Source organism: Zingiber officinale, chromosome 1A (genome assembly GCF_018446385.1).
Source record: "Zingiber officinale cultivar Zhangliang chromosome 1A, Zo_v1.1, whole genome shotgun sequence".
Lineage (NCBI taxonomy): Eukaryota > Viridiplantae > Streptophyta > Magnoliopsida > Zingiberales > Zingiberaceae > Zingiber > Zingiber officinale.
Window position 1 is genome coordinate 123,206,936 of NC_055987.1, and position 27,690 is coordinate 123,234,625.

The 27,690-nt window shown below is 36.5% G+C and overlaps 2 protein-coding genes across 4 annotated transcripts; both read left to right on the forward strand.

Moving 5' to 3' along the window:
• Positions 1 to 18,280: 18,280 nt before the first annotated feature.
• Positions 18,281 to 23,146, forward strand: LOC122030158 (biotin carboxyl carrier protein of acetyl-CoA carboxylase, chloroplastic-like). 2 transcript variants are annotated; one of them, XM_042589334.1, is made up of 8 exons: positions 18,281 to 18,666; positions 19,143 to 19,190; positions 19,274 to 19,440; positions 20,245 to 20,294; positions 20,424 to 20,566; positions 20,702 to 20,773; positions 22,675 to 22,740; positions 22,836 to 23,146. In XM_042589334.1, exons 1-8 carry the CDS (start codon positions 18,541 to 18,543, stop codon positions 22,857 to 22,859), a joined length of 696 nt encoding a protein of 231 aa, XP_042445268.1. In that variant the 5' UTR covers positions 18,281 to 18,540; the 3' UTR covers positions 22,860 to 23,146. The 2 variants fall into 2 exon arrangements, with proteins under 2 accessions (XP_042445268.1, XP_042445262.1); XM_042589328.1 differs by having other exon boundaries at positions 20,245 to 20,566.
• Positions 23,147 to 23,884: 738 nt separating this feature from the next.
• On the forward strand, positions 23,885 to 25,968 carry LOC122030173 (PLASMODESMATA CALLOSE-BINDING PROTEIN 2-like). 2 transcript variants are annotated; one of them, XM_042589350.1, is made up of 5 exons: positions 23,885 to 24,152; positions 24,514 to 24,640; positions 24,740 to 24,979; positions 25,064 to 25,097; positions 25,531 to 25,968. In XM_042589350.1, the coding sequence occupies exons 2-5, from the start codon at positions 24,577 to 24,579 to the stop codon at positions 25,754 to 25,756; spliced, it is 564 nt and encodes a 187-aa protein (XP_042445284.1). In that variant the 5' UTR covers positions 23,885 to 24,152; positions 24,514 to 24,576; the 3' UTR covers positions 25,757 to 25,968. The 2 variants fall into 2 exon arrangements, with proteins under 2 accessions (XP_042445284.1, XP_042445277.1); XM_042589343.1 differs by lacking the exon at positions 23,885 to 24,152 and having other exon boundaries at positions 24,189 to 24,640.
• Positions 25,969 to 27,690: the final 1,722 nt, after the last annotated feature.

Genomic DNA, 27,690 nt, shown 5'->3' on the forward strand with positions numbered 1-27,690 from the left:
TTTTTTTGCCCATTGTCTTGTTGGTCTTTATATTTATTGTTTGTCTTCCAACATTTCTTGTCATCATTAGTGTTAACTAAAATGTGATGTAATTCATTATTATTATATGCTTGTGCTATTATTAATTAATTAATTATATTATTATTATGTAATTTAGGCATTTCTATTTGAATTGATTAATTTTGAAGATGATTGATTGGGTATTACGGAAGTTTTCTATGACTATCAAGATAAATCAGGAAATCAGGAAATGTTGATGGAGGATTAAGAAGAAGAATCAATTCGGGCAAATCATGATAGCCTGGTTGAGATGGGTTCGGATGAGTTTTTAACACTTAATTACATTTAAGGTTGAATGTTAAAATAACTATATGTTATAAAAAGGTTAATAATATGAAGGTTCTATTTTAACTAAATTTGATTTTAAAAAGAGGTGTTTTTCCCATCCCAACGTCTCCCCTCTGGTCCCACTTATTTTTTTTACTCTTATATCTCTTCCTATTCTCTTCCACGTTTTATTTTATTTTGTTTTACTTTATTGATTTTTGTTTTTTAATCAGTTTTTTTATGAATTTTATTCTTTTCAATATTTTTTTATTATATATTTATAATCTTTTATTTATTTTTTTAGTTGTAAAATTTTGCATCCTACACACTTCCTTGTCAGCCCCTCTATTATTTATTTTTATACTATTTTTCTTATTCCATTTTTTTATTTTTATATTAATTATTTTCTTGATAAGAATGTTATGTTGTTTTTTATATTTGTAATATGAGATCGGATTCTCAATCCTTAGTTTTTCATTCCCATGTCTTACTCGTCATTTCTAACTCATTATCGGTGGCCTCTGGCCGTCGTCTCAACCAGAACTATATCCAGGGGAAAGGTAAATCCAAGGGGTCATCATCGGCATGATCGGCGTTGAAATTTGGTCGAATCTCAGAAGGGACTCAGATCGACGGTGAAGAAAAATCTGCTCAGATCCGATCGAATTTCGACGTCAATTGTATCGATGACAACCTCACTGCGTTCACTTTCCTCTATGATATAGTTTTAATCGAGACGGCGACCGAAAGCCACTGACGATGGATTGGGGCGATGAATGAAATATGAGGACAGGGTAATTTTTTGTTTTAAAAATAATAAATAAAATTTCTTAAAAAAATAAAACTAAAGAAGTAAATAAAATTGAAAAAATAAAATAACTTCTTTATTTTTTAAAAAGAGGGTAAAAAGGTCATTTAACAGGAGATAGAGATGGGGTGCGCTGTGAGAGGGGTGGGAAAAGCCATTATCTTTTAAAAAATATGTACTTGGTTTTGTGTTCTTTAAAATAATATATTTTATAGCTATTATAACCTGCTATCTGATTTATAGAAATCATAAAATTTATTTTGACATTAAATAATTATACTTTTGATTAAAATTATTTTGGCATCATTACACTTTAAATAAGATATTATTGATCGTTCAAATATAAATAACAATAATGATGTACAAGTAAAAGATCATAAATGATCGTAAAACTCGAGGAAAAAAGTTCTTTGATGTATTGTAAAAATAAGAAATGTAACTTCAAATATTGTAGGCGAAAATTTACTTTCGTCTAAATTATTATTTCAATTTTTGTGATCAATACATTCTAGTTATATTCTCTTGCTATGCCTAAGGAATGAAGACTAAACCTTTACTCCATAAATATTAACATAAAACTTTTGATTATAATATTGAAGAAGATTTGCAATACAAAGTACAACTTTATACACACTAAAAAATTGATTTTCAAAATATTCAAGGATTCGAAACTTGATCCTCTTAGTCGATCGTATAAGTATTTTATGCATCATCCTTTTAAGTGTTTTTACATTAATCTCACATTTTTAATAATAATAATAATAATAATAATAATAATAATAATAATAATAATAATAATAATAATAATAATAATAATAATAATAATAATAATAATAATAATAATAATAATAATAATAATAATAATAATAATAATAATAATAATAATAATATGCTTATCCCGTGCTTCTTATATGATTAGCTCCCATAATTATTTGTAAAGAGATAAATTAGAAAATTAAATAGGACATCATACGAGAGAGTATGTCTCCCAATTTTGTCACAAATCGACTCTCACTTGATTTGACAAGTTTATCTCATGTACTCAACTCAACCAAGCCCTAGGGTTAATAATGTAGGTACTCACTTGTAACAAAAGGCGATTACATTCACCCTATGTGCTCGTCACAATCCGTCCTTAGGTTAGGTGAAAGGTGGTAAATCACAGTGTTAACTTATAGCTGACCGCCAAGTGATTAAGGGGTGGATTGAGTTTTTCCCTGAGGGTATGTGTCCGTCGAGAATTGATCTCTATCCATTATAATAAATCTACTATCCTCTAATCAATTAGACACCCCATTAAGACAATAATGTAGGCACTCAAGCCTCTTAAATATGGTGTAATGATAAAATAGTTACGGGAATAAATAAGAGAATAAAGTTATGCTTGAAAATATTAGCCTGCACATTTGGAAGGGACTCTCAATTATCAAAAGTTAATCAGGGCACCTAGGAGGGGCTCCGGATGCCTAGATCTGTGAGGGTTGTCTAGGAGTGTGCACTGAATGAGTGTGCAAGCTAACAAATCTCTCTCTCTATATATATACACTGCGGACCTTCCGCTGTGAACTTGTCTAGATCTAAATCTGGATGTCTAGAATTGATCTAGGCGCCTCAAATGAAATACATAGTTTTTTTTTTTTTAGTTTTGGATTTAAGTCAATTAGATTTTACCTTTAAGGTTTAAGGTTTAAGTATTAGAGTTATAATTTGCAAGGTAAAAAAAAATTTAGGTGCTTATGAGATATAATATATGTATTTAAGATTTAAGAAATTTTTTAGTTTTTTTTAAATGAATTGAGGTGTCTGGATCAATTCTAGGCGTCTCGATTGAAAAAAATAAAAATAAATCGAGGTGTCAAGATCAATTCTAGGTGCCTCGATCAAGCTATCGTGGACACATTCTACAACGAGCAGTTCGCAGGGTAACAGTTCTCTCTCTCTCTCTCTCTCTCTCTCTATGTATATATATATATAGCTGATACGCTCTGCGACTCCCATTGTGCGATTTTCACCTTAGCAAATTTTTTTATTATTATTTTTCTACTGTAACAATGACAAACGTTAGATCTGTACTGTAGTAGTTATAGAACCGTAGATGCTATAATGGTCATGATTTGTTTAATCTCATTGTAGTAACTCCAAGTTTGTAGCTACTACGACATTAAGTCTATGGTGTAATAGTTACAGACTCGTAGCTGCTACAATATTATTATAATTTTGTTTAATCACGTTATAGCAGCTATGAATTCGTAGCTACTATAACATTAAGTGTGTTGTAGCAACTACGAAACCGTAGCTACTATAATATGGTCGTAATTTGTTCAATTATGATAACTACTACGGTTGTAGAATTAATAATGTTAAGTCTATGTTGTTGAATTAACGTTGTAGCAACTATGGACTCGTAGCTGCTACAATGTGATTGAACAAATCACAACCATATTGTGGCAACTACGATTTCTTAGCTGTTGCTATAGTACAGATTTAACATTCATCATTGATAAGTAGGTTTTTTTAAAAAAATTGCTACAATGAAAATCACAAATATATATATATATATATATATATATATATATATATATATATAAATAAAAGAGAAGGTGAATTGCTTGTGAGGAGAAAACAAAACCTCTTCCCGTTCTTTTGACTTGTATTAGTAGTACAATTCTAATTAAGCAACAACAATAGACGAAATAATAATTTAAAAGGAAAATAAGTAAGAGACTATGATTTTTACTTGATTACAATCTTGGTGGTTGTTAATCCAAGGCGGTTATAAAGCTATACTAAAAATGTCTCATTTGATGAAGGCGGAGAAGCCTCTTACACTCTTTGAAAAGTTCAGAAAGTTGTTAGGAAGTTAATACAAAAGTTATTATCTAATTCCTAACTCCAGAAATACCTTGTTATGTTTTTAGCCCCTACACAAAATTAAACAAAAATACTTTCCTCAACTTATAACTTAAACAAACACTTGCATAAAAAAGAATAATGAAACCAAAAAGATAGAGCCACAAAAGTTTTTACTTGGTTACAACCAGGGAGGTTGTTAATCCAAGGAAGTGGAGCGCCCTAATATCTCCTTCAGGTGGAGAAGCCTCTTTACAGCAGTGAAAGCACAGAAAATAAGAAGCTAAACAAAAACTGAGATGTGTACAAGTGTTGTCGCAAGAATGCTTGTTATGTTTAGCTTCTTGGACCAAGGCTGTATTTATAGCCTTAGTCGGGGCATCTGGAAGGGTTCCAGGCGCCTAGAGGGGGATAAAATTTTATCCCCTTCACAACGGATCGCGGTCAAATGCCATCCGGATAAAACTCCGTTCTGGATGCCCGGACAAGAAAGCCAACCATGTTGACGTTTTCCAATCTAGGCCTTCTACTTCGGTTCCGCTTACTTCGGTCCGGGTCTTCCACTCCGGCTCCGCTCGCTTGGGTGATTTCAGCCATCCAGAATAGGGCTCACCCGAACCCAACTTCCGACCTTCTCCTCGAGCAAGCTTCCGCTCCGACTTCTTGTCCCTTGGAAATGCCGCTCACCTCCTTCTCGTTCGCCCGTATACTTTTCCGCAGCACCTCATCGCTCAGACGCACCGAGTCCGTTGGCTCTCTTCCGTGTCGTCCTTCTCTCTAGCTGCATCTTTTGCTCGACATCCTATGCTTCTAAGTTCCTGCACACTTAGACACAGGATTAAACACAACAGGACCTAACTTAACTTATATGATCACATCAAAACTACCTTGGGATATCAACAATCTCTCACTTTTTGATGTGAGCAATCCAAGTTAAGTTAGGGTAAACTAACATAAAGTAAAAATAATAAATTTGTAATTAGAGTACAAAAATTTAAAAATATTAAACTACTAAACTACCTCCCCCTAGACTTAATCTTCCCTTCTCCCCTTTGATCACATAAAAAATGGGGTACCAAAAAAAATCTAAGCGTTAATTTTGTTTCTTAAAAAAAAAATAGGAAAGTTTTTTGGTTAAAAAAATGATTTTCAATATTTTGAGGAATTTATCAAGTATTTTGAAAATTTTGAAAATAATTTTGATAGCACAAAAAAAATGTAATAATTTTAGAAAAAATTCCAAGTAAAAAATATTTTTGATATTATCAAAAGAAATATTAATAATTTCCTAAGTTCCCAAAAACTAATTTTGTATAAATAATTTTGGTAAAGAAAAAAACTAAGTGTCTTTAAAAAAATTCTAAGTTAAAAAACATTGAGTAACTATTTAAAGCATTATTTGAATTATCATTAAATACTTTATCAGTTAGTCAATTAAATATTTATTTCATTAATTGACTTCCAAGCTATGACGAGACACTAGGCCTTCTGGGTTATTGGAGCATTAACCACTTTCTAGACAAAACCTCTTAAAGAAATTCAAACGTTTAATTTTCTCGCTGAAAACACTAAGTCTAATTAAAGTTCAAGTTAGACAATACTTTGGAACCCAATATAGGTTCCAGCTAACTGGATTAATTAAGATTTTTTTAGGAACATATTTCTTTAAATTTTTTCTAATTTGTCCCTTATGAAATCTAAGATGCCAGCTTAGTCTATATTATAATTTTGAGTTCTAACATTCAAGCATACATGATTTTTTAAGTTTTTTTATTTTATTTTGTAAATTGTCATTTCTAATTTAATTTTATCAAATTTTCCTAATGGGCAAGATTTTGCCAGAATTAATTTTAACTCTTTAATTTCTTTTTCTAGCTTGCTACAATTCTTTGATAAATATTTTATAAACTTAAACGACTTATCAGGAGGAAAAGATCGTACCTGACTTATCTTGTCGATCTCGTTATCCGTAGCTCCCCCTGAAATGCTGCTTTCTTCTGATGTCGCTCCCGCTTTATCGATGCTCTCGATACTCATTTCGGACGAGCTTGCATCGTTTTTGTCATCTTGATAGCTTGCCATTAATGTGAGTCCGGAGAAAGCGTCAATCTCTAATTCGGACGACGTTTCGCCCCACATCGTCTTTAGGTTTTTGTGTTTATTCGTTTGGACGGGCTTCTTGTTCTTGCCTTTGTCCTTCAATTTAGGGCAGTTGTCTTTAACGTGCCTTTCTTCATTGTAGTGGTAGCATCTGATTTTTCTTCTCTTTCTACCCTATAAATGGTTAGTTTTTCTAGAATTAAATAACTTTTAAAATTGATTTACCATTATCGTCATTTCCTCATCATCGAAAGAAGATTCTGACTCTTGTTCATCCATCTTCGCCTTGAGGGTAATATTGTGCTTTGACTCTTTCTTTAAATCTACACATCTCGATTCATGGACTTCAAACGTTGAAAATAACTCCTCTAAGGTAACAGATTCTAAGTCCTTAGAAATATAGTAGGCATCTACTAATGATGCCCATTTCGTATCTCTAGGAAAAGCATTTAAAGTGTACCTTAGCAAATCTCGGTTGCTTACATTTTCTCCGAGATTCAAAAGTCCGTTGATGAGCTCCTTAATCCTCGAGTGGAGGTGTGCAATGGATTCGTCTTCTTCGAATCGAAGGTTGGTGAGCTGGTTGCGAAATAAGTCCCTTCTCGCAAGCTTGTCTTCGGGCATCCCTTCGTGTAGCTCAAGAAACTTCTCCCAAAGCTCCTTTGTTGAGTTGTAGGCGTCGATCCGTTTGACTTCTTGTGGCGGCAGGGCACTCAGCAGATAAAACTCTGCTTTGTCGTTTGCCACGTAGTTGGCCTGCTCCTTCTTCGTCCACTAGTATTCTTGCTTATCTTCGAGTGCTACAAAATCGAACTTCATTATTAAATGCAATTTAAAATCGATTTTAAAGAATACCTGCATTCTCTTTTTCTAACTCGCGAACTCCCTCGAACTTCGGTAAGTATATACTCGGTTCCACCATCAATTCGGTGCTTCGATCGGTGGTTAGTTCTCCTGAAGCGTCCTTGCTCTGATACCACCTGTTAGGACCCTTGGTGACCGACTAGAGGGGGAGAGGGGGTGAATAGCCCCTGCACAAAATCAAACAAAAATACCTTCCTCAACTTATAACTTAAACAAACACTTGCATAAAAAAGAATAATGAAACCAAAAAGACAAAGGTACAGAAGTTTTTACTTGGTTACAACCGGGGAGGTTGTTAATCTAAGAAAGTGGAGCGCACTAATATCTCCTTCAAGCAGAGAACCCTCTTTACAGCAGTGAAAGCACAGAAAATAAGAAGCTAAACAAAAATTGTGATGTGTACAAGTGTTGTTGCAAGAATGCTTGTTATGTTTAACTTCTTGGACCAAGCCTGTATTTATAGCCTTGGTCGAGATATCTGGAAGGGTTCCAGGCACTTGGAGGATAAAATTTTTTCTCCTTCGCAACAGATCGCGGTCAAACGTGATCCGGATAAAACTCCGTTCTGGGCGCTCGAACCAAAAAAGTCAACCATGTTGACTTTTTCTAGTCTGGGCCTTCTGTTCCAGTTTCTCTTGCTTCGGTCTGGGTCTTCCGCTCCGGCTCCGCTTGCTTGGGTGATTTCGGCCATCCGGAATAGAGCTCACCCAAACCAAACTTTCGGCTTTCTCCTCGAGCAAGCTTCCGCTCCGGCTTCTCATCCCTCGAAAACGTCGCGCGCCTCCTTCTCGTCCGCCTGCGTACTCTTCCGCAGCACCTTGTCCCTCAGACACACCGATCCCGTCGGCTCTCTCCCGTGCCATCCTTCTCGCTAGCTGCGTCTTTTGCTCGACATCTTGTGCTCCTAAGTTTCTGCACACTTAGACACAAGATTAAACACAACAGGACCTAACTTAACTTGTTTGATCACATCAAAACAACCTTGGGGTACCAACAAAAAGATCCTCCAGCAAGGCAAGCAAAGATAATATTTTATCTTTGCCAACGGTCGCTTTTGCCCAGTCTAAGGAGCCTTCAAGTAGTTGAAGGTGCCTTCTATAAAGGCTCGAAGGCTCCTTCAACTACTTGAAGGCGCCTTCCTCCCAAAAGGCACGAGGGCACCTTCAATACTATTGAAGGTGCCTTTAGCAGCTGCTACCGAGTTCCAAACTTCTCCTTTGGCTCTCCTACTGCTCCACTCGTTTGGGTGATTTTGACTATCCGGAATAGGGCTCATCCGAACCCATTTTCCGATCTTCTCCTCGAACAGGCTTCCTCGAACAGGCTTCCTCCCAGGCTTCTCGTCCCTTGAATGTCGTGCACGTCATTCTCATCCACCGGTGTACTCTTCCGCAACACTTCGCCCCTCGAACGCACCGAGCCACACGACTCTCTCCCGTACCGTCTTTCTCGCTACCTACATCTTCTGCTCGACTTCGTGTTCCTAAGCTCCCGCACACATAGACACAAGGATAAAATACAATAGAACCTAACTAAACCTGATTGACCACATCAAAACTATCCCGGGGTTCTAACAATCTCCCTCTTATTTATGTGTATCAAACTAAGTTCAAGTTCGGGTAAAAAAATGCAATAACATAAGTAAAATGAAAATAACATTTGCAATATAATGAATTAAAGAATTTACTAAAAAAAACTTATTTATACAAATATCCAAACTCCCCCTGAACATGTACTAATTTCTTCCCCTTTGATCACATAAAAATAAAGTGAGAAAGGTAAAGTTAGATAAGGAATTTAAAACTTTTCTAAGGGTTAAGGAAAATTTTTCTTAAGGTTCAACAGAATTTAAATTTTCCAAAAAATAAAGTTTCAAGATGTTTCAGATTTAGAAATTAAGTTTTCAATAAATAATTGATAGAAAATTCATTATTTATCAAACATTTACAAAAATATATTTTTGAGTATTGAAAAAAAAAATTCTGAAAATAGGAGTTGAATATATATAAGGTAAATATAAAATTTTACACAAAGGAGCTAACTTAAGCAGAAAATAAAAAAAATTAATTTAAAAACTACCTTTTTAATAAAAAATTTATAACAGTTAACTATTTAGCGGTTAGTCTATTAAACATTAATTTTAATAATTGACTTCGCCTGTGGCGAGGCAGTAGGTGTTCTTAGATATTGGAACAACAGTCACTTCTAGACAAAGCCTTTTAAAGAAATTAAACATTTAATTTTCTTTCTGCAATTGTAACTTTAAAATAAAATTTTGGTGATAACTTTCTAATTTGACCCTTATGATATCTAAAATACCAATTTAGACTTTTATAATTTTTTCAGACATTTTGATTAAGACATGTAGAATTTTTAAAATTTTAAATTTGGTTCTTTAATTTTTTTATTTTCTTCCTTTAACTTATCATACATTTTTAAAGGGCAGATTTTTACTAAGATTGTTTTTAATTCAACATTTTCTCTTTCTAATTTTACTAAATCCTTGAAAAGTACTTTAATAAATTGAAATGACCTTTTAGGAGTTAAGGCACATACCTTACTTACCTCGTGTTCTGATATTTTCTTTTCATTGCAGCTTTCTTCTAATGATCCTCCCCCTTCAGCGATGCTTATCTCTGAGTTGCTTTCATCTTCTCCATGATGGTCGGCCAATAGGGCTAGTCCGACGTAGGCCTCAATCTCAGATTCAGAGGATGACGATTCATCCCATGTTGCTTTTAAATTCTTGAGTTTCTCTCTTGTTGGTTTTTTGCCCTTGTCTTTTTCAGTTTATGGTAGTTGTCCTTGATGTGCCCTTCTTCTTGGCAATTGTAGCACCAAATCTTCCTTTTGCTTCTTAAGTCCTTTTTCATCTACGACTTGAATTTGCTAGATCTAATAAATCTATTAAATTTCCTTACCAATAATGATGCTTCATCTGCGTCGATGGATGCTTTGGAGTCTGAGTCTGGTCCACTTTTCTAGGCTTGTAGTGCTAGGTTCTGACTTGGTCCCTTTCTTTGTCCTGCACGTTGAGACTTGTGTAATTCGAAAGTGGAAAAGAGGCTTTCTAATGTACTTACCTCAAGCTCTTTAGAGATATAGTAGGAGTCTATTATAGATGTCCATTTTTGTGTTTTCGAGAACGCATTTAAAGCATACCTTTGCGCATCCCGATTAGTTACCGTTTCTCCGAGATTTGTTAATCCGGTGATTAGCTCTCGTCTTGTGAGTTTGGTTACGGAAGTACCTTCATGTAGTTCTAAGAACTTCTTCCAAAGTTCCTTTGCTGAATTATAGACACTGATTCTGTTAACTTCTTGCAGAGGTAGCATGCTCAGTAGATGAAATTCGGCTCGTTCATTTGCCACAAAATCTGCTTGCTCCTTCTTAGTCCATTGATACTCCTCTTTATATTTCGGTGTTGCAAATCTATATTTTAATATTAACAATAAATCAAAATCGATTTTAAAAACTACCTCCATTTTTCTTTTTCATATCGTGAATCTCCCTCAAACTTCGGCGGGTAGATGCTCAGTTCGACCATCATTTCGGTGCTTCAGTCGAGAGTTAGTCCTTCTGAGGCGTTCTAGCTCCGATACCACTTGTTGGCGCAGCGGGGCCGGCAAAAGGGGTGAATTGTCTGTAAGAAGAAAACAAAACTCCTTTCCGTTCTTTTGACTTGTATTAGTAGCACAATTCTAATTAAGCAACAACAATATATGAAATAACAACTTAAAAGGAAAAGAAGTAAGAAACTATATTTTTTATTTGGTTAGAACCTAGGTGGTTGTTAATCCAAAGCGGTTGCAAAACTCTACTAAAAATATCTCCTTTGATGAAGGCGGAGAAACCTCTTACACTCTTTGAAAAGCTCAGAAAGTTGTTAGGAACTTAATACAGAAGTTATTATCTAATTCCTAGCTCCAGGAGTTTTTTTATAGCCCCTAGAAAATCTTATCTGAAGCTAGAAGACGCCCCCAACAAGGTGGAAGGCACCTCCAACGAGGCAAGCGAAGATAATATTTTATCTTCACCAACGGTCGCTTTTGCCTAGTCTAAGGCGCTTTCAAGTAGTTGAAGGCGCCTTCCTCCCGAAAGGTGTGAGGGCGCCTTCAATACCATTGAAGGCACGTTTAGCAGCTACTACCGAGCTCTAAACTTCTCCTTTGGCTCTCCTGCTGTTCTGCTCGCTTGAGTGATTTCGATCATCCGGAATAGGGCTCACCTGAACCCATTTTCCGACCTTCTCCTCGAGCAGACTTTCTCCCCGGCTTCTCCTTTCTCGAACGTCGTGCACACCCGTCGGTGTACTCTTCCAGAGCACCTCGTCCCTCGGACGCACCGAACCCGTCGGCTCTCTCCCGTGCCATCTTTCTCCCTAGCTACGTCTTCCGCTCGACTTCTTGTGTTCCTAAGCTCTTGTACACGACGCAAGGATCAAATACAACATGACATAATTGATCTTGATTGACCACATCAAAAATATCCTGGGGTTCTATAATATATATATATATACAATGCTGCTCTCCTACGGAACAGTTCATGCGGAATGTTGCGAAACGCTGATTTGGCGTCGCCACATCACATGCGGAAGAAGCAAAAAAAAATTAAAGCACAGAACCCACAAATCTCTGCACTCTCTCTCTCATAATGCACAAAGAAGCAAAAAAAAAAGCACAAAACCCACAAATCTCTGCCCTCTCTCTCTCTCTCAACGCACAGATCACGCCCCCAACGAACTAGGGTTAGCAGCCGCTCTTCCCTCTCTCGCAATGCGCCCCTCTCGCCGCAAGCCCTCCTCTCCTCTTGCCGCGACGCGACGCGGCCCTCTCCTCCCCGCAAGCCCTCCTCTCCTCTTGCCACGACGCAGTGCTGATCTCCTCCCCGCAAGCCCTCTCGCCGCGACGCGACACGAGCCTCCTCTCCTCCCGCCGCGACGCCCTGGTCTCCTCTCCCGCAACGCCCTCCTCTCCTCCCCGCAAGCCCTCTCGCCGCGACGCGCTACATCCTGTCAGGTTAAACAAATTTTCTCCAGTGAAAACAAATTGCCCATATAACTGCTCATGTTTTCATTTCGCAAATTTGCATTTTTTTGGAGTGCAATGTATCTTGTTTTATATTGTTTGTGCTGTTAAAATTACTTATTTGTGTTTTAATTTTGTTTCTGTTTCTCCAATAAAATTTGCTTCTTTATTATTAATTTTTTTTACAGGAAATATTTCATGTCCCTTAAAATTTGTGTTTCAAATTTGTTTGATGTTCTTGAATTGTGAGAGAACTAATATGTAGATTTGTTTGTAAATATTTCTTGGGACCTAATTTGATCAAATTAGGTTGAATATCTCTGGCCTATATAACTTTATGATCATTGGAATAGGTTTTACATGGTGGACAAATAATGTTAAGTGTCACATTCTTGGATTGAATTGAGGCATTTTATGCACGTTTGTGGGTATTGTTAGCTTTTTTCGTCGAAAATTACACCTTTAATCGATTTTATGTCTTTTTCTCATATTGCTGCTATTCAGGCACTGATTGCAAGAAAAATCATGGAAGTCGGCTCTTCATCATCATCATCATTCACTCGACGACGTACGAATGACGAGCAATGTGGAGCTTCTCACATATTGTGTTATTGTGGGTTACGAGCTACACTCCAAACATCATGGACGGAATCTAATCCAGGAAGGCGATTTTTTTCATGTCCAAAATATAGAGTAAATTTTCGTTATATTAATACAGTGTTGTAAGTTTTTAAATTATTGAGTTTTGATTAAGTTGATTTGAAATTCAACAAAGAGGATATGACTTTTTCTTATGGCACGACCCAGAATCGTTAGAGAGAAGTAAGACAATTATTAATGAGTTGAAGAGGAATAACAAAAAATTAATGTTGGATATTAGTGAATTGAAGAAATGTACTAGTTGCGAGGATACAGTTGAATACAATGATGTTCTAGACGATGGGAACAACAATCATGTAATTATGCGGATGAGTAATGAAATACATTCATTGAATAGGAAATTTAGAGTTGCTATGGTTGTAGTTGTATGTTCTTGGATTGTGATGATAGCGATATGGTTGATGTAACTTGACATTGTAATGTAACTCTAAGTGGTGTAACTTGTTTTCTGATGTAGCTTGTTTTGTTGTGTGTTTACAACTTTAAGATGGTCCTATTACCGTCAAAATAGAGAGAAGAAACACCTTGCTATATATGGTTATCCATTTAGCAGTTTTTTTTAAATATAAATATTTAATATTCTAGAAATTTTATACGAATGTCTCTGACATTATTATTATCTAACTGTTATATTCTTTGTTTTATAGGTTGCAGATTTAAATAGCCTTGTGAATGCATATGCTGTGATACATTTTATTTCTCCAACACTCCCTATCATTTCTCACTTGTGCCATAGATAATTTTATGCCTATTCTCGAGATGTATTGAAGGCACTAGTTGTTCATGCACTTTGTACATATCAAAATTCTATATGAACTCAGCTTTCAGAGGACTTAAATTACATCCTAAATACAGTAAGGTCTTCATGTACAGTTTTTTCCATTCATTAGTCATTCCAATAGCCACGATGATCAAACTCGTCTACATCTACATGTATGAGAAGGAAACACTTGGTTCTAAAAATCCGATTGGAAGTGTCAGAATCATCTGGGCCCCAAGAGCTCAATAGCTTCGATGATGACAGAAGAGGCTTCATTAGCACCATCAGACCTTTTGGAGGAGCTGCAAGACCTACAACAAGTTACTTCCCCATGAGTTTCTTCAGTTTGTTCTGCTGGCCCAGAAATAGATTCAAGTATTTTAACAACTTCGGACATCTTCAGCCGAAGGGCAAGATTCGAAGAAGTGCAGAGTAGAATAACCTCCACAGCAGTTTCAAGCTGAGTAGAATTAAAAGCATCATTGAGATCTTTGTCAACCAATTCAGGGTCTTTCTTCTCTTCATGTAAAGTATTGATCTGCATTAGGCATTGGTTCACAAATTAATAGATAAACACCACCAGACGGGTAGCAGAATAGCTACTAGGATAGCAAAATGAGATGATGTGAACAAATGAGGTAGGATAAAACAATTGTCAGAATACACTCACCCAGTCGTGAATCATTCTTTTCTGGGCATTACCATTTCCATTGCCTTTTGGTCTATGATCAATTCCAATAGAAAGATGATCAATTTCTGTGAACAGTAGAAGAGCAATAAGTGAACAATGCAGGGCCCCCACATTCTTCGAACGGTGATATTAATACAAGAAATCATACAAATTTCCGTAAACAATAGTAGAGAAATAAGTGAACAATGCAACTCAATAAATCATACAACACTGCAAAATCAATACAAAATGATATTAATGATGATCCTGTGAGACCAACTTGAGCCACCTTAAGCTTTTATAAAATGATACTAATATATCACCACTGCATTCAAATTTTAATAGCCTACAACACTTAATTCTTATAAAAAACATCAGTATAATATTACTAAACATATACCACTCCATTCTAAATTTCACAAAAGGATAATAATATTGATCCTGTGAGACAAAAAAAATCCATATTAACTCCTGTTGTTTCTCCACTTGCACTGCTTGCAAGAACTTCATTTTCAACTTGCACTGCTATATTCAAGAACTTCATTTTCAGCTTGCAAGAAGCATCCTGACAATTCAAAATACAATATACAAGCATGTCATGAACCAATATCTCACAATTCAAAATACAATATGCAAGCATCCTGACATCGACAAGCTTGAACTTTAGAATTCAAAATCACAACCTGCTTCTTGTAGAGACAGTAGGGACATACACAGTATGCAAGCATCCTAACATCCTAGCGCATGTTGTTAGAACCTGCAACAATAAAGCCAATTTATTAATTTAATTTTCTCAATAAACCATTATAATTTAACAAATTATAACTTTGATAGTACCAGCTATAGATCCTAAATCTGGTTCATATGTGTCGTCAACACTGTTAAAATTATTATCTTCAGTTGATCTGCTAATTAACACATTGTCATATTTACAAAATGTAATAAAATAAATTTGTATTTGCAAGTAAACTTATAATAGAAATGCAGAATGACACATATGTTTGTTGTAAATTTGGACAATTACGCTTGTCATGTGACACTCCTCGATGCCCGCATCCACGACAAAGCCTGGAATTTAAGGCTGATTTCTCTTTTGATGATTTCAATCTTTTTCCACATCCCTTGATTCTTACTGCAGAAGGATCACTAATACCAAGGCCCTCATCAATGGATTTCTTTTTTTTACTTCTACCATTGAATGTTGTACTAATGGACATCTCTTTCATTTTGTTGTAGATACAATCAAATTGTTCTTCCAAGAAGGTTGTCCTCTCATTACTCATAGATGCATCATCAACTAATACTGAAGCTTTATAGGAAAATCTTGAGTGTCTCGACATCAAATACCTTTCTGAATCTGGATCATCAATGACATTTTGCTCCCCTAAAACATATATTGCTCCAACTTTTGCATCTCGTGTCCATCGTTTGAGTATATACGTATCAAGCAAAAGAAACACTTGGTTAATATGAAAAAAAGCTAACATATGTTTGCATGGAATACCCTCAAACTCAAATTTTGTGCAGCTACATGATATGTAGTCCCTTTATTTGTCATGCGTTAGCACTCTTGATTTTGAGGAAGAAGGACTTTGAAATTTCATCACATGGTAAACGGCTGAGACAACTCTTGTAAATGTCTGTTGCACATAATAACTATGACTCTCGGTCATTTCACTTTGAAACTCCAGCCATTTATTTTTTGTATACAGCTTAACCATTTGAGTTTCCATTGGCCAGGTTGTCTTAACTTTGGGATGCGCATTCATATCAATATGGTCCGCAACTAACTCATTATATCTTTGGTATCTCAGTGCTCTATTAAAATGGGTGATAAAATCCATTAATGAGTTCTTATTTGAGACATATTTCTTGAAAAATACATGTGAACCTTTAGATCTTTGACTACTTGACATTCTTGCAGAAAATACATGACTAAAATATGTCGGCACCCATCTATTTCGCAATTCATACATCAAGGACAACTAATCATTTGTCTCTAAGTTAGCACACTTGATAGTCTCTTCCCATGACTTCTCAAAATAATTAGGTGTTGTAGAATTTACAATGTCATTCTTTATGCTGTGATAGTGGTTTCGAAAAGTCAAAGGGTCTAATTTATCTGAAAATTTGTTTAATATGTGCCATAAACAATATCAATGTACTGTTTGAGGGAAAACTTGTGCAATGACTTTTGTCATAGCAGGATCCTGATCAGTGATGATAATAATTGGTGCACCTTTAGGCATGACTTCTAACAACTTTGTAAGCAATCAAACAAAAGACTCAGTTTTCTCATCATTTAGAAACCCACAACCAAAAAGAATTGTCTGATGATGATGATTAACTCCTACAAATGGTGCAAAAATCAAGCCATATTTGTTGGTATTATATGTCGTATCAAATACAATTGCATCACCAAATACAGTATACGCCCTTCTTGATACATGATCAGCCCCAAAACACCTACTAAATCTATTATCTGAATCAGTCTCATAATTAAAGAAAAAAAAATAGAATTCTTCTCTTGCTCAGATGTAAATAACTCAATCAATGTTTCGGCATCAATACTCTTTTGTTCATCCCTTAGATTCCTTTCAAAGTTTCTAATATCTTTTTCTGTACAACCAACCCCCTCAGGGCCTCCATACTCTATCTCCAATAATCGCATTTGTTGACAAGTTGGTACATTATCCTCTGAAAATTGTTTTGCCAATGTTTTCTTTGCTGCCGAAATATTACGATGCGAGCGTAACAAATGCACCTTTGATGGAGTCGAGAGTGGATGATTATGAGTTTCTATGAAGTTACTGACAACCCAATTATGTCCCATATGTTTCTTGACAAGCGCAATATTTGCCTTACAACCCGTTCTAACTGCACCACGTGCTCTTTCCCTTGTTAGTTGATCAACGTTTACATGCTTATTGTTCCGCATTATATCTGTATGCCCTTCTTTAAAGCATACAATTTGTTTCCACGTCACTTCATTTGTCATCTTATTTTTCCTGCTCGTATTATTCCTTGAACTAAATCCTGCTTCTCGTGCATATTGGTTATAGAACAAATATGCATCCTCTAGTGAAACGAATTCCATTCCAATTTTTGGCTTTCTATCATCTGAAACTTGGGGAATGAATTCCTGATCATCAACTCTATTTTCCTCCATTTCTGGGTACCCTCGCATTATATTTAACAATGGATAAATAAATAAATACTACAATTTTCTAAAACAAAATAACATTAACAATCAATCTTTCACAGATACACAAACAATCAATGAGCAGGACACATTGAACTCTAAAAAAATGCAGATTTCAGAAATGAAAACATCAATGAGCTAAGACTGATGTATCAAATATGTGTTGAAATTTATAAAGCCATAGCAGATACTAAATAAATTTTATCAAGCTTACCGTCTAAAGGAGCAGTTATATTCCAACTTCTGGGAAATCTTCAGCCACTGTTGATTTTATGTTTGTAGCTGTTGTAAAATAAAATACATCAATGAGCAGTTTTGTGGGCAAGACATCACTTGAGAAAATTGTTTAACCTGACAGGATGTAGCGCGTCGCGACGAGAGGGCTTGCCGGGAGAAGAGGAGGGCGTCGCGGGAGAGGAGACCAGGGCGTCGCGGCGGGAGGAAGAGAGGAGGGCCACGTCGCGTCGCGGCGAGAGGGCTTGCGGGGAGGAGAGCACTGCGTCGCGGCGAGAGGAGAGGAGGGCTTGCGGGGAGGAGAGGATCGCGTCGTGTCGCGACAAGAGGAGAGGAGGGCCGCGTCGCGTCGCGGCAAGAGGAGAGGAGGGCTTGTAGGGAGGAGAGGAGGGCTTGCGGCGAGAGGGGCGCGTTGCGAGAGAGGGAGAAGCGGCTGCTAACCCTAGTTCGCTGGGGGCGTGATATGTGCGTCGAGTGAGAGAGAGAGGGCAGAGATTTGTGGGTTCTGTGCTTTTTTGTTTTATTATTATTTTTTTTTTTGCTTCTTCGTGCGTTACGAGAGAGAGAGTGCAGAGATTTGTGGGTTATGTGCTTTAATTTATTTTTATTTTTTTTCTTCTTCCGCATGTGATGTGGCGACGTTAGATCAGTGTTCCACAGCATTCCGCATGAACGGTTCCGCAGGAGAGCAGCATTGTGTATATATATTAAAATTTCAATTAAATTCATGAAAATTGCCTATAAATTAGCTTCCCATTGCGGCACAGGAATTATGATGAACGGCCCTCCCGTGTCCTCGTATCCATCGATGGGATGGCGGAGATCTCGAAATCGACGGTGAGCTCTCTCCAAACCTCGCTTCGGTCTCTCCGCCATTTTCTTCTTAAGACGCTGCGCTCTCCCTCTTCGATCTTCGCTGCCAAATCCACACACTCTCTCTCTCTCTCTTGGTCGATCCAACTTGCTGAAACGGTTCTGTCGATAGGGTTCTGCTCTTGCAGGCCGCATCTGATTGGTAGGGCAGAGTAGCACTGATCGATGGCGTCCATCTCTGTCCCGTGCCCCAAGTGCAATGCGGTCACCTTGAATGGCTCTGGGACCTATCGCCCTCGGTCAAAGATGAACTTTTTGGATCTGAGATCTTCGTGGGTTCCTTCATCTCAGGTGATCTATTTATCTTTTTTTTTTTCCCTTATATTCTGCCAGGTCACGAAGAAAGTCAGCATTCTGAAAAGTTCAGGATTTGAAGCTTTTTTGGTGCGAATTCCTGCTGTTGATGAAATAGATTGGTCAAAATTTAAAATTCCCAATCATTTTACTATCTTGATGAGTGAAGAATAACTACTGACTAATTTGGCAAATAGCATAGCTATCATAAGGTGGAATTTTGATTAGTCTCATTCAATGGAAAACATAGAGCATTATGTCCTACGTGTGCAATCTAAAGGTAAGAATGCTTCATCAAGCCACAGTTCTATTCGGTACCAGATTTCATCTCATTCTGATTTGGAAACCCTGTGTCATTCTTATATATTTTTTGGAATTCAGTTGTGGTTTCAGAAGAACTCTTGGTTGGGCTTTGTTTGTTATGTTATGTAAATTTGTAAGCTGGATTTTCAAAATTTTGAATTTTTATGCAGAACCTTGGTCGTAGACATTTTCCCATTCTACGTGCCCAATCTCCAGAGGTACCTGTTTGTATTCTAGTAGTTACCAAGTGAAAGTTGAAAAACAAAACCTTATTTTGTTTTATGAACATATTGTTTCCAAGGTTGCCTTGAAGGATCGATCAAATTCTTCCCCTTTCGTAGCAACAGAGTCAGAAACTTTACCAGTGAAGAATAAAGATGTTGATATAGTGGATAAATCAACTGAACAAGAACCCATACCAGAGTCAACTATATCTGCATTCATGAGTGAAGTTTCAAGTCTTATTGAGTAAGATTGTTCAACTTATTTTAAGTTTTATGTGAATTTGGTATGAATGTCAACAAGGCACATCATACCATGATGACTCTACTGCCGATGCTAACAAAAAAGGTTTTCCCCCCTCTTTTGTTTAGTGCTTAAATTTAATCGGTTGGATCCTCACTCAGCTTATATTGGTACCTGAATTTTAAACAAATAAAAATCTAATGGCAGATTCACTTATCCAACAAGTTATTGTGAAGATAATTATCTTGTGATTGTGTTAGCATTATTCCAAAGTTTAAGCCATTATGAAAGCACTCCCTTAAGTATTTACTATTTACTGCCCACCAGTATACTCTTGTACTCCATAACAGTCAGGCCAGTTCAGGTGTAAGCCGTGATCAAATATCACAAGGAAACAGCATAACAGGCTCAATAGATTAAAATATATACTGTAAATAAATAGCAGAATACGAGGATATGATTTGGTTGGGCTGCTATTATCCCAACACTGAGCTGTCATGAAAGGAGTTGATTTAAATATTTATGATATCACAATCTATGACTATATTCTAATATCTCTTATTCCTGTACATTTTCAAATAAGGAAAGCTTTATTGTCCTTGATATTTTTCACTTCTATTGCTTCGAATTATTTGCACATAGCTAGGATCACAACCAGAGGCCTGTACTTCATAAAAAAATTCTAGTTCTTAGGTCAATCCATTCTGCAAGAACTGTTTTTTTTTTTTTTTCATTTCTGACATTTTAAGATAGAGCATGTGAGAATCATATCATTATCTTGACAGAGTTTATCCTTATTCCAAACAGGCTTGTGGATTCAAAAGACATAACAGAATTGCATCTAAAGAATGGAGATTGTGAGTTCACTATAAAGAAAAAAAGTGCCTTTCCCCAATCATCAATTGCTGCTGCTCCTACTCTGATACCATATCCTCAAACTATGCTTCCACCTCAATTTTCTGTATCTCATGATCCTCCTGCTCCAGCAAATCAGGTTGTAGCAGCTCCTGCACCTGCACTGCCTCCTCCATCAACTGCTGGAAGCAAGTCATCAATTCCACCTCTTAAATGCCCAATGGCAGGGACATTTTATCGATGCCCAGCTCCAGGGGAGCCTCCATTTATCAAGGTAAACTTTGTTATCCTGCGCTGTGATTTATGTTTGATTTAAATATTGAAAGCCTTTCATTTAGAGCCTGATTTTGCAATACCCATTTTTGATGTGGTCTTCTAGCCTGTTTTAATGACTGAATCTATCACATAGGTTGGTGACAAAGTTCAGAAAGGACAAGTTGTTTGCATCATTGAGGCTATGAAACTGATGAATGATATTGAGGTAACCCCTTTCCACAACTTCTATGATTAGCCTTTTTACTATTTTTTATGAATGATATTGTGTTCTCTTTTGTATTATTCTATTGCTTGCATATTGAATAATTGATTGAAATGGATGTTACAGGAACCTTAATCAGTTTTATGTTGCTAAACAAATAGATTCATGTGGGATCAGAGTTTGATGAAGTACCCTTCATCAAAGGAGTTATATCTTAATTGATATGCAGTATGCTACTGAGTACTGAATATGCTGATATGCAAATGCAATCCCTTTTACGAGATTATTTCGTTAATTATACTTAAAATACAACTAATATAGTTGTTAATTGAGTCATTTGGTCCTACCAAATATTTTTAATATAACTGAAGTTTACCGCACATAAAAAAATAGACAAATCATATAGTGCCCTTGTATTTTTTATACTAAAACATTACTTAATCTTTTGTTTTATGCTTGTCATATTATTTACTCAAGGTATGTCTTCCTTTTTCAATAATTTGATGGTTTATGTTTGACTTAAATTAAACATAAGTTAGATCAATAATCTTCTTTTCATTTAGCCTACGTATACTAAGATATGATGTTTGGTTGAACTAATGAACTAGTTTCTTTTTGTCAAAATATAATGAACTAGTTTAATCTTTATTGAAGCACTATAGTTTGAATGCATGTATTGGTACTTGTGTTGCCGTGACATATTGCACACGTATCACATTGCACCCTTTTATAGGAAAACATTGATCACTAAACATTATGACCTTTCTCTCCCATAAGGAAATTATGTGAAGATAATCCAGGGTAATTATTGAAGGAGAAGTAGGTTTGAAGTAATAGTTCTGCTGGATTTCTCAAATTAATAAACAATTCTCTTATCTCTCCCTCTCTCTCTCTCTCTCTCTCAAGTTTTATCGTGTAAAGGAAATTTTATTGTCCCCTCGGGATGGTCTAGTGGCTAGCGCATAAGGTGTTGCCACCATGAGGTTTGTGGTTCGAATCTCGGCATAGCCAAGGTAAATGCCTCCCTTATATGTTAGTCATTATTCTAAAGGCTAGTAGTTGTCCGTGATTTACCTCCTCCGTGTTGGCCTTGGGACGGGTTGGCGGAAGCGTTGGAGGTGAACGTTTTCGTCTTTTGCCACTGTGTAAAGGAAATTTTGTTCAAGGATTTTTTTTTTTGATCAAATGTTTCAAGGTTTTTGAGATTTCTTGTGGGGTAATACCAAGGTTTGAGGTATTGGGCTTCCAAGTTGCTATGTGCATCTTTGTTATTTACATCTTTGCATCTTAATCAAAGTGAGGTTAGGCCCTACTTTACATGTTGCAATACCAAGAATCTATTATTTAGTCAAAGAACGACTTTAGATGAGTCAAGTCATAGCTTTGGTCTTGTAAAGTCAAAAGAGCGCCTTTGGCATGCCTAGTTAAACTTGAAAGTGGTATAATTTAAATGCATGGGTGGCAAAAGATTAAAGGAAGCATTTCGAGGTAATCACAAATTTGTTCTCATATTTTCCTAAACACCAAAGCAACATCTGTGTGCCCCAAAAACAGATTACTACATCTTTTTTAGTATTCCATTTTTTGACTTCCTTTAGCAGTCTAATAAGTCTTGAAAATTTCAAATATCAAGTAAACCAAACAAGAGAAACATTTAAAGTTTAGTTTACTTGATCAGTGTTTTTCAAATTGGTTCGAGCTAGTTTGACCACTTCAACTTGAGATCTATTCCATGGAAACATGGTGTATATACTTGACCAACATTTCTCACAGTTTTTGAACCCAATGCACGAAAAGCTAATAAATTGTTAAAAAAATAGGAGTGAAAGCTTGAGTGCTGAGAGAGTAATTTATGCAGTGCTCACGGTTATGTAATCTACATCACCTTTTTCGCCATTGTGCAGGCTGATAAATCAGGTACTGTAGTGGAGATACTTGCTGAAGATGGCAAGCCCGTTAGCGTTGACATGGTAGTCCATCTTTTTAACTTATTTCCGAAACCTTAGTAACGTTTTTTACCCCTCTGACTAAAATTCTTATATTTTGTTTTTGCTTCTTCCTGCAGCCTTTACTAGTCATTCAACCCTGACAGGTCAGTTTCTAGATGCAGGGCAAGTTTCAATATTGGGTGATAATGAATCAATCAATCTGCTGATACTCATTCTTAGTGTTGTCTTCTTTAAAATAACCTATCATGTGGTTGCTGCGTTTTACAAGGTTTAAGAAAATAAAAAAGAAATCATTTTTGTTGAGGAAAAAAAAAAGAGACGGGCTATGTTGCATGCATGCATTTTCTGATTGATATGTAAGTGGACAAAGCTAATTTTGCATGTACCATGATTGATGAACTTCTGTAAGCAAATCTGTGCGCCATTATCCATTGTGTTCTTTCTCCATGTAACTTGCATTATCAGTAAAGTAACAGAATGGTCCTATCTTTTTACAAGATCAATATATATACATCATCTTTCATCTTATTTCCAAAAAAAGAGAACCTTTAAAACTTGTGTGTGCTAGGGATCTATTTGTAAGGGTTCTGTGTAAATAAAGAACAAGGTCAACCTCATTAGAGGGACTTCCAATTGCAGCAGTGTTCATCAGCCTCCACCTCAGCTCTCCAATGAACCCATCGGTCTCCACAGATATGTTGTAGTGGTAAAGCACTTGAGAGTAGTAGTAAGAGGATCAAAATTTAAATTTTTAATGGGATGAATATTTTGAAATTTAATTTATTAGTGTGCATGAGTTATGAAAGACTGTCTACTTTTAAGATTTATCGAATGAAGCTTGGACATGTGGATTATACAAAAATAAAAAAGAGAGTTATTGGCGAGTTTTCACCAACCTCTTCTTCAGCTTTTGAAAGCTTGTTTTGTAGTAATCGTACCAAACAAGTTTTGATTCTATGTGGTGTTAAAAATACCTTTAGGATTTTTAATATTTATTATAATAGATGGCTCCTTTATAATTTTTATTTTATTTTATTATTCAACTATTTACTTTTGATAAATGTATTTTTTCCTTATTTTTCCTCATTATAATTTCTAGTACAAAAACAGAAACCTTATTCAAATGTTCATTTTATTTTATTATTGAAACATATTTTTATTAATATCCAAATAATTCTGGTGACAGTAATATTAATATTAATAATTTTATTAAATAAAAATGTTAAAGGATACTTTTGAAAGAGCTGTTAAATGGAGAAAAAAAAACAGTAATTCATTCTTTTTCTCTCTAAAAAGTAACATTGGCACGTTCACCAATACATGTCTGCCATTTCTTCCTCGTGCTTGGTGATTTCTCAGCTCTGGCTACTTCATGTCCCTGCTTTTTCACTCACAAGTGCCCTAGTCCCAGCGGCTTTGTTCTTCGTTTTACTGTAAGTTCAATTCATTTGTTTGTTGTTGTAGTGTTGTTGCTTACTTTAACCTACTGTTCCTAAGTAGAAATGTGGAACGGTCCCGGTGAAGTCGATGACAATATCCTTTTATGTGATGGTCTGTTCGATTGCTTAATTTACTTTTCTTCAGTTGATTGTGAGGCTGGCCGTGTGGAGGGTGGGGGTCGTATGATCTTTTGTAAAAAAAAAAAGAAAAAAAAAAAAGGAAAAAGAAAGATTTAGATTGATGAGGCAATACATGTTTCTGGTTTAATTGTTTTCATCATCTGAACAGCACAAATTCTGTAAATGTCAGAGTTCATTTATGAGCAAGAGACCTACACTCTTTTTTTGTGCCCAGACTCTGTATTAAAAGCATTCAAAGTTTCTCTGCTGTCTTCTCTCCTCAAGCCAACCTCCATTCATGGCCACTGCTTTGCTGCTGCTGCTGCTGCTCATGCTTGCTGTGCCCATGCTTGATGTTTCAGGTATGACTGCTAGGTTTGCTCTTGTAGTTCTTGCTCAATTTTCAGATTGCAGTTGTTACAGGCATGATGCATTAGCTTCTTGTTGATCAATTTGGGCAGATGCTGGATGGTGTGTTTGTCGGTCTGATGTGAGCTCAACTGCACTGCAAAAGACACTGGACTATGCTTGTGGAGCTGGGGCTGACTGCAACCCTGTTCTGAAAGTTGGGGCATGCTACAACCCTAACACAGTGCTTGCCCACTGCTCGTATGCTGCCAACAGCTACTACCAAAGAAATGGACAGGCACAAACAGCTTGTGACTTCTCAGGAACAGCCATGCTGACCTCCTCAGATCCAGGTAAGGAGCCCTTCTGCATGTTATCAGATCAGTGAAGCCATAGAAGAACATGATAGATACTCATCTGTGGTTTTGTTATTGCAGGTTCCAATGGCTGTGTCTATCCTGCAACTCCTAGGTAACCATTTATTGTTAAAAATTTCTACAATGGTTAAAAATCATTTTGTCGTTGTGAATTCATCTTCCTTTGGATTGTTTTATATCTATAGCTAGTCACTGCAATTTATGATGTTCTTGAACACTGTCAAATTTTAACAAAGGTCAAAATTTTACTAGTTTCTTATGCACACTCAGAGACTATTTGAGATTCAAATTTTGATCCTCTTATTTGTTCCTTTACCAAAATATGAACTTCATGGATGGTGAAGAATGGAAGGAACATGTATTAAGTGTATAATAGATATTTTAATATTGTGGATGTTTTTCATAGTGATTTAATACAATGCTATTGTGCTTTAATCCTAATCTCATGGGCAATTTTAGTTGGATTTTCATTTACATTTCCATAATTTAAGTAACCATGTTCTTCTCTATTTCATTTCTTGTACCAGTGCTGCAGGAACCTCAAGCACACCGAGAAGCAACTCTCCATCGAATTCGGTGACCCCTAGCACCTTCAGCCCGACAACAACCAACACAACAAATGGAGTTCTTGGGGGAATAGGCCCTACAGAAACAAACAGCGGAATCGATACTAGCCATGGGAGTTCTCTTCAAAAGGGAGGGAGATGGTCTCTCTTAACTCTTATTCCGATCATGGTTTCCCTGACGATATGATCGTGAAGCTACTACACTAATTGTACCATGTAATGCCACCTTTGGTTGGTGATCCTAAATGGAATATCACTCGCTAGCAAAGTGCCTGTGAGAATTCCTTGCGGTTGGTAGGAAGGCTGTCTCTTTTGTCCATGGACCCTTTGTGTTTACTTCGCTTAGTTTCTGTATGTCCATCCATTTCTAGAGTTTAAGGCTGTCTTTTGTTTGTTTTCCCTGGTTTTTCTGTACCATTGTTCTTTCAATTTGCGATCTCCGTGATCACTAACAATCTCTAAGTCATCTCGAGTGCATCCCTCTAACTCGCACACTTAATGTAACCAAATCAAATGCACACGTAAGTCACATTGTTCAACCATCAAAATAATATAGTTTAGCTCAACTAGAGGAAGTACATTTCCAACATGTACTTCTCCAATTCTTTGCACAAGATCTTATTAAGTGTGTTGCCCTAAGGAACCAAGACAACTTCTAAAGCTTTCGTTATTCTTAGGATCGAGGTTAAGATTCATCTTCGGCAATCAAATAAGGTATTAAGCAAACTAAATAATGGCCTTAAGTTTGTATGGTAGCTACATGATGTGTGAGTCAAGGAGTGTCATAGAGTGGCTCCTACTGAATGACTATAGCCCATGTGCGAGATAGTTAAACCTTTATAGATTGATGTACGTTAGAGGAATCCTCCGATGCTTAAATTAAACGTGGGAGGTAAGTAGATGAAATCACATAGAATAACATACCTATGTAACTATCTTATATAGGGAAAGAAGTTTGTGCATCTCTTTCCTTTCACCAAAGGACACATCCCTTTACAACTAATGTAACTGTAACCGCTGCATCAAATTGACCTTCGTGACCCTCACGTACTCAAGCTCGAACTCAAGACTTTGGCTTGGAGGTGCTTGGGAGTTCAACAGTTCGGCACTCGAGTGTTTGGGTAGTCGACACTCGAGCTCGACAGCTTGGGCTTCAAGGTGCTTGGGAGTTCAGGAGTTCGGCACTCGAGTGTTTGGGTAGTTGACACTTGAGCTCGACAGGTCGGGCTTAAAGTGACGCCGCATGATGATGATGTGAGCTACTCAGGATTAGAGCATGTATAAGTGCATCCTGCTCACCTGGGACCGATTGGATACCGACACTATCAGAAACCATACCATATGTTCATGTGGCAAACATGAACATATGGTATGGTTTCTGATATCGATATCAGAAACCATACCATATGTTCATGCTCCAATGTTCGGGATGACAATGGCTCAATAGCCTCTCAAGCTAAGGTCAATGACAGTGTCTGATCCTGTTTGAAAGCGATGGAGATGATGTGCTGAGCAGGTGACTCTGCTATTAATCGGAAGATGACTTTGCTAGGAAAAAATAATGACGCTTGACACTCCTTTCGACTCCTTTCTGTGCACATTCGAAAGAACAAATAGAACATTAGGGTAAAAATCAGGAAGGAGGTTTCTGGCATGGGCCCTCCGCCACTTAAATTAGTCCGATGACTGAGCGAAAAGTGGAGAAAATGAATAGTAGATGCGAGTGATTAAGTGTAGTAAAGCGTAATATAGCATATTCGAGCGCATCTCATTAACAGAGAGAACCCTTTCTTATATCACCTCTCATAACATCCACAATAATGAGACGACAAGGAATATTCGGTGCCAGAAGATGTCAGATAATGGAAGATGTACAGTTTTACTTTGACAAATCTTTCGTTATACGTGTATGAACAATCTTTTGTAACCTTCGCAATAATGATAGAAACTAAGTAGTCACTCTCATAAGAAGGTTCTGTTATATGTATGTGTCAGATATCAGAATATTCTCTGATGAATAGTTGTTATTCTCTGATGAGTTATTACGATTCTCGAATAATATTATCTCTTGGAAATAATCCGATCGGACTCATATCCAGCTATATGTAATAAGAATGGGGA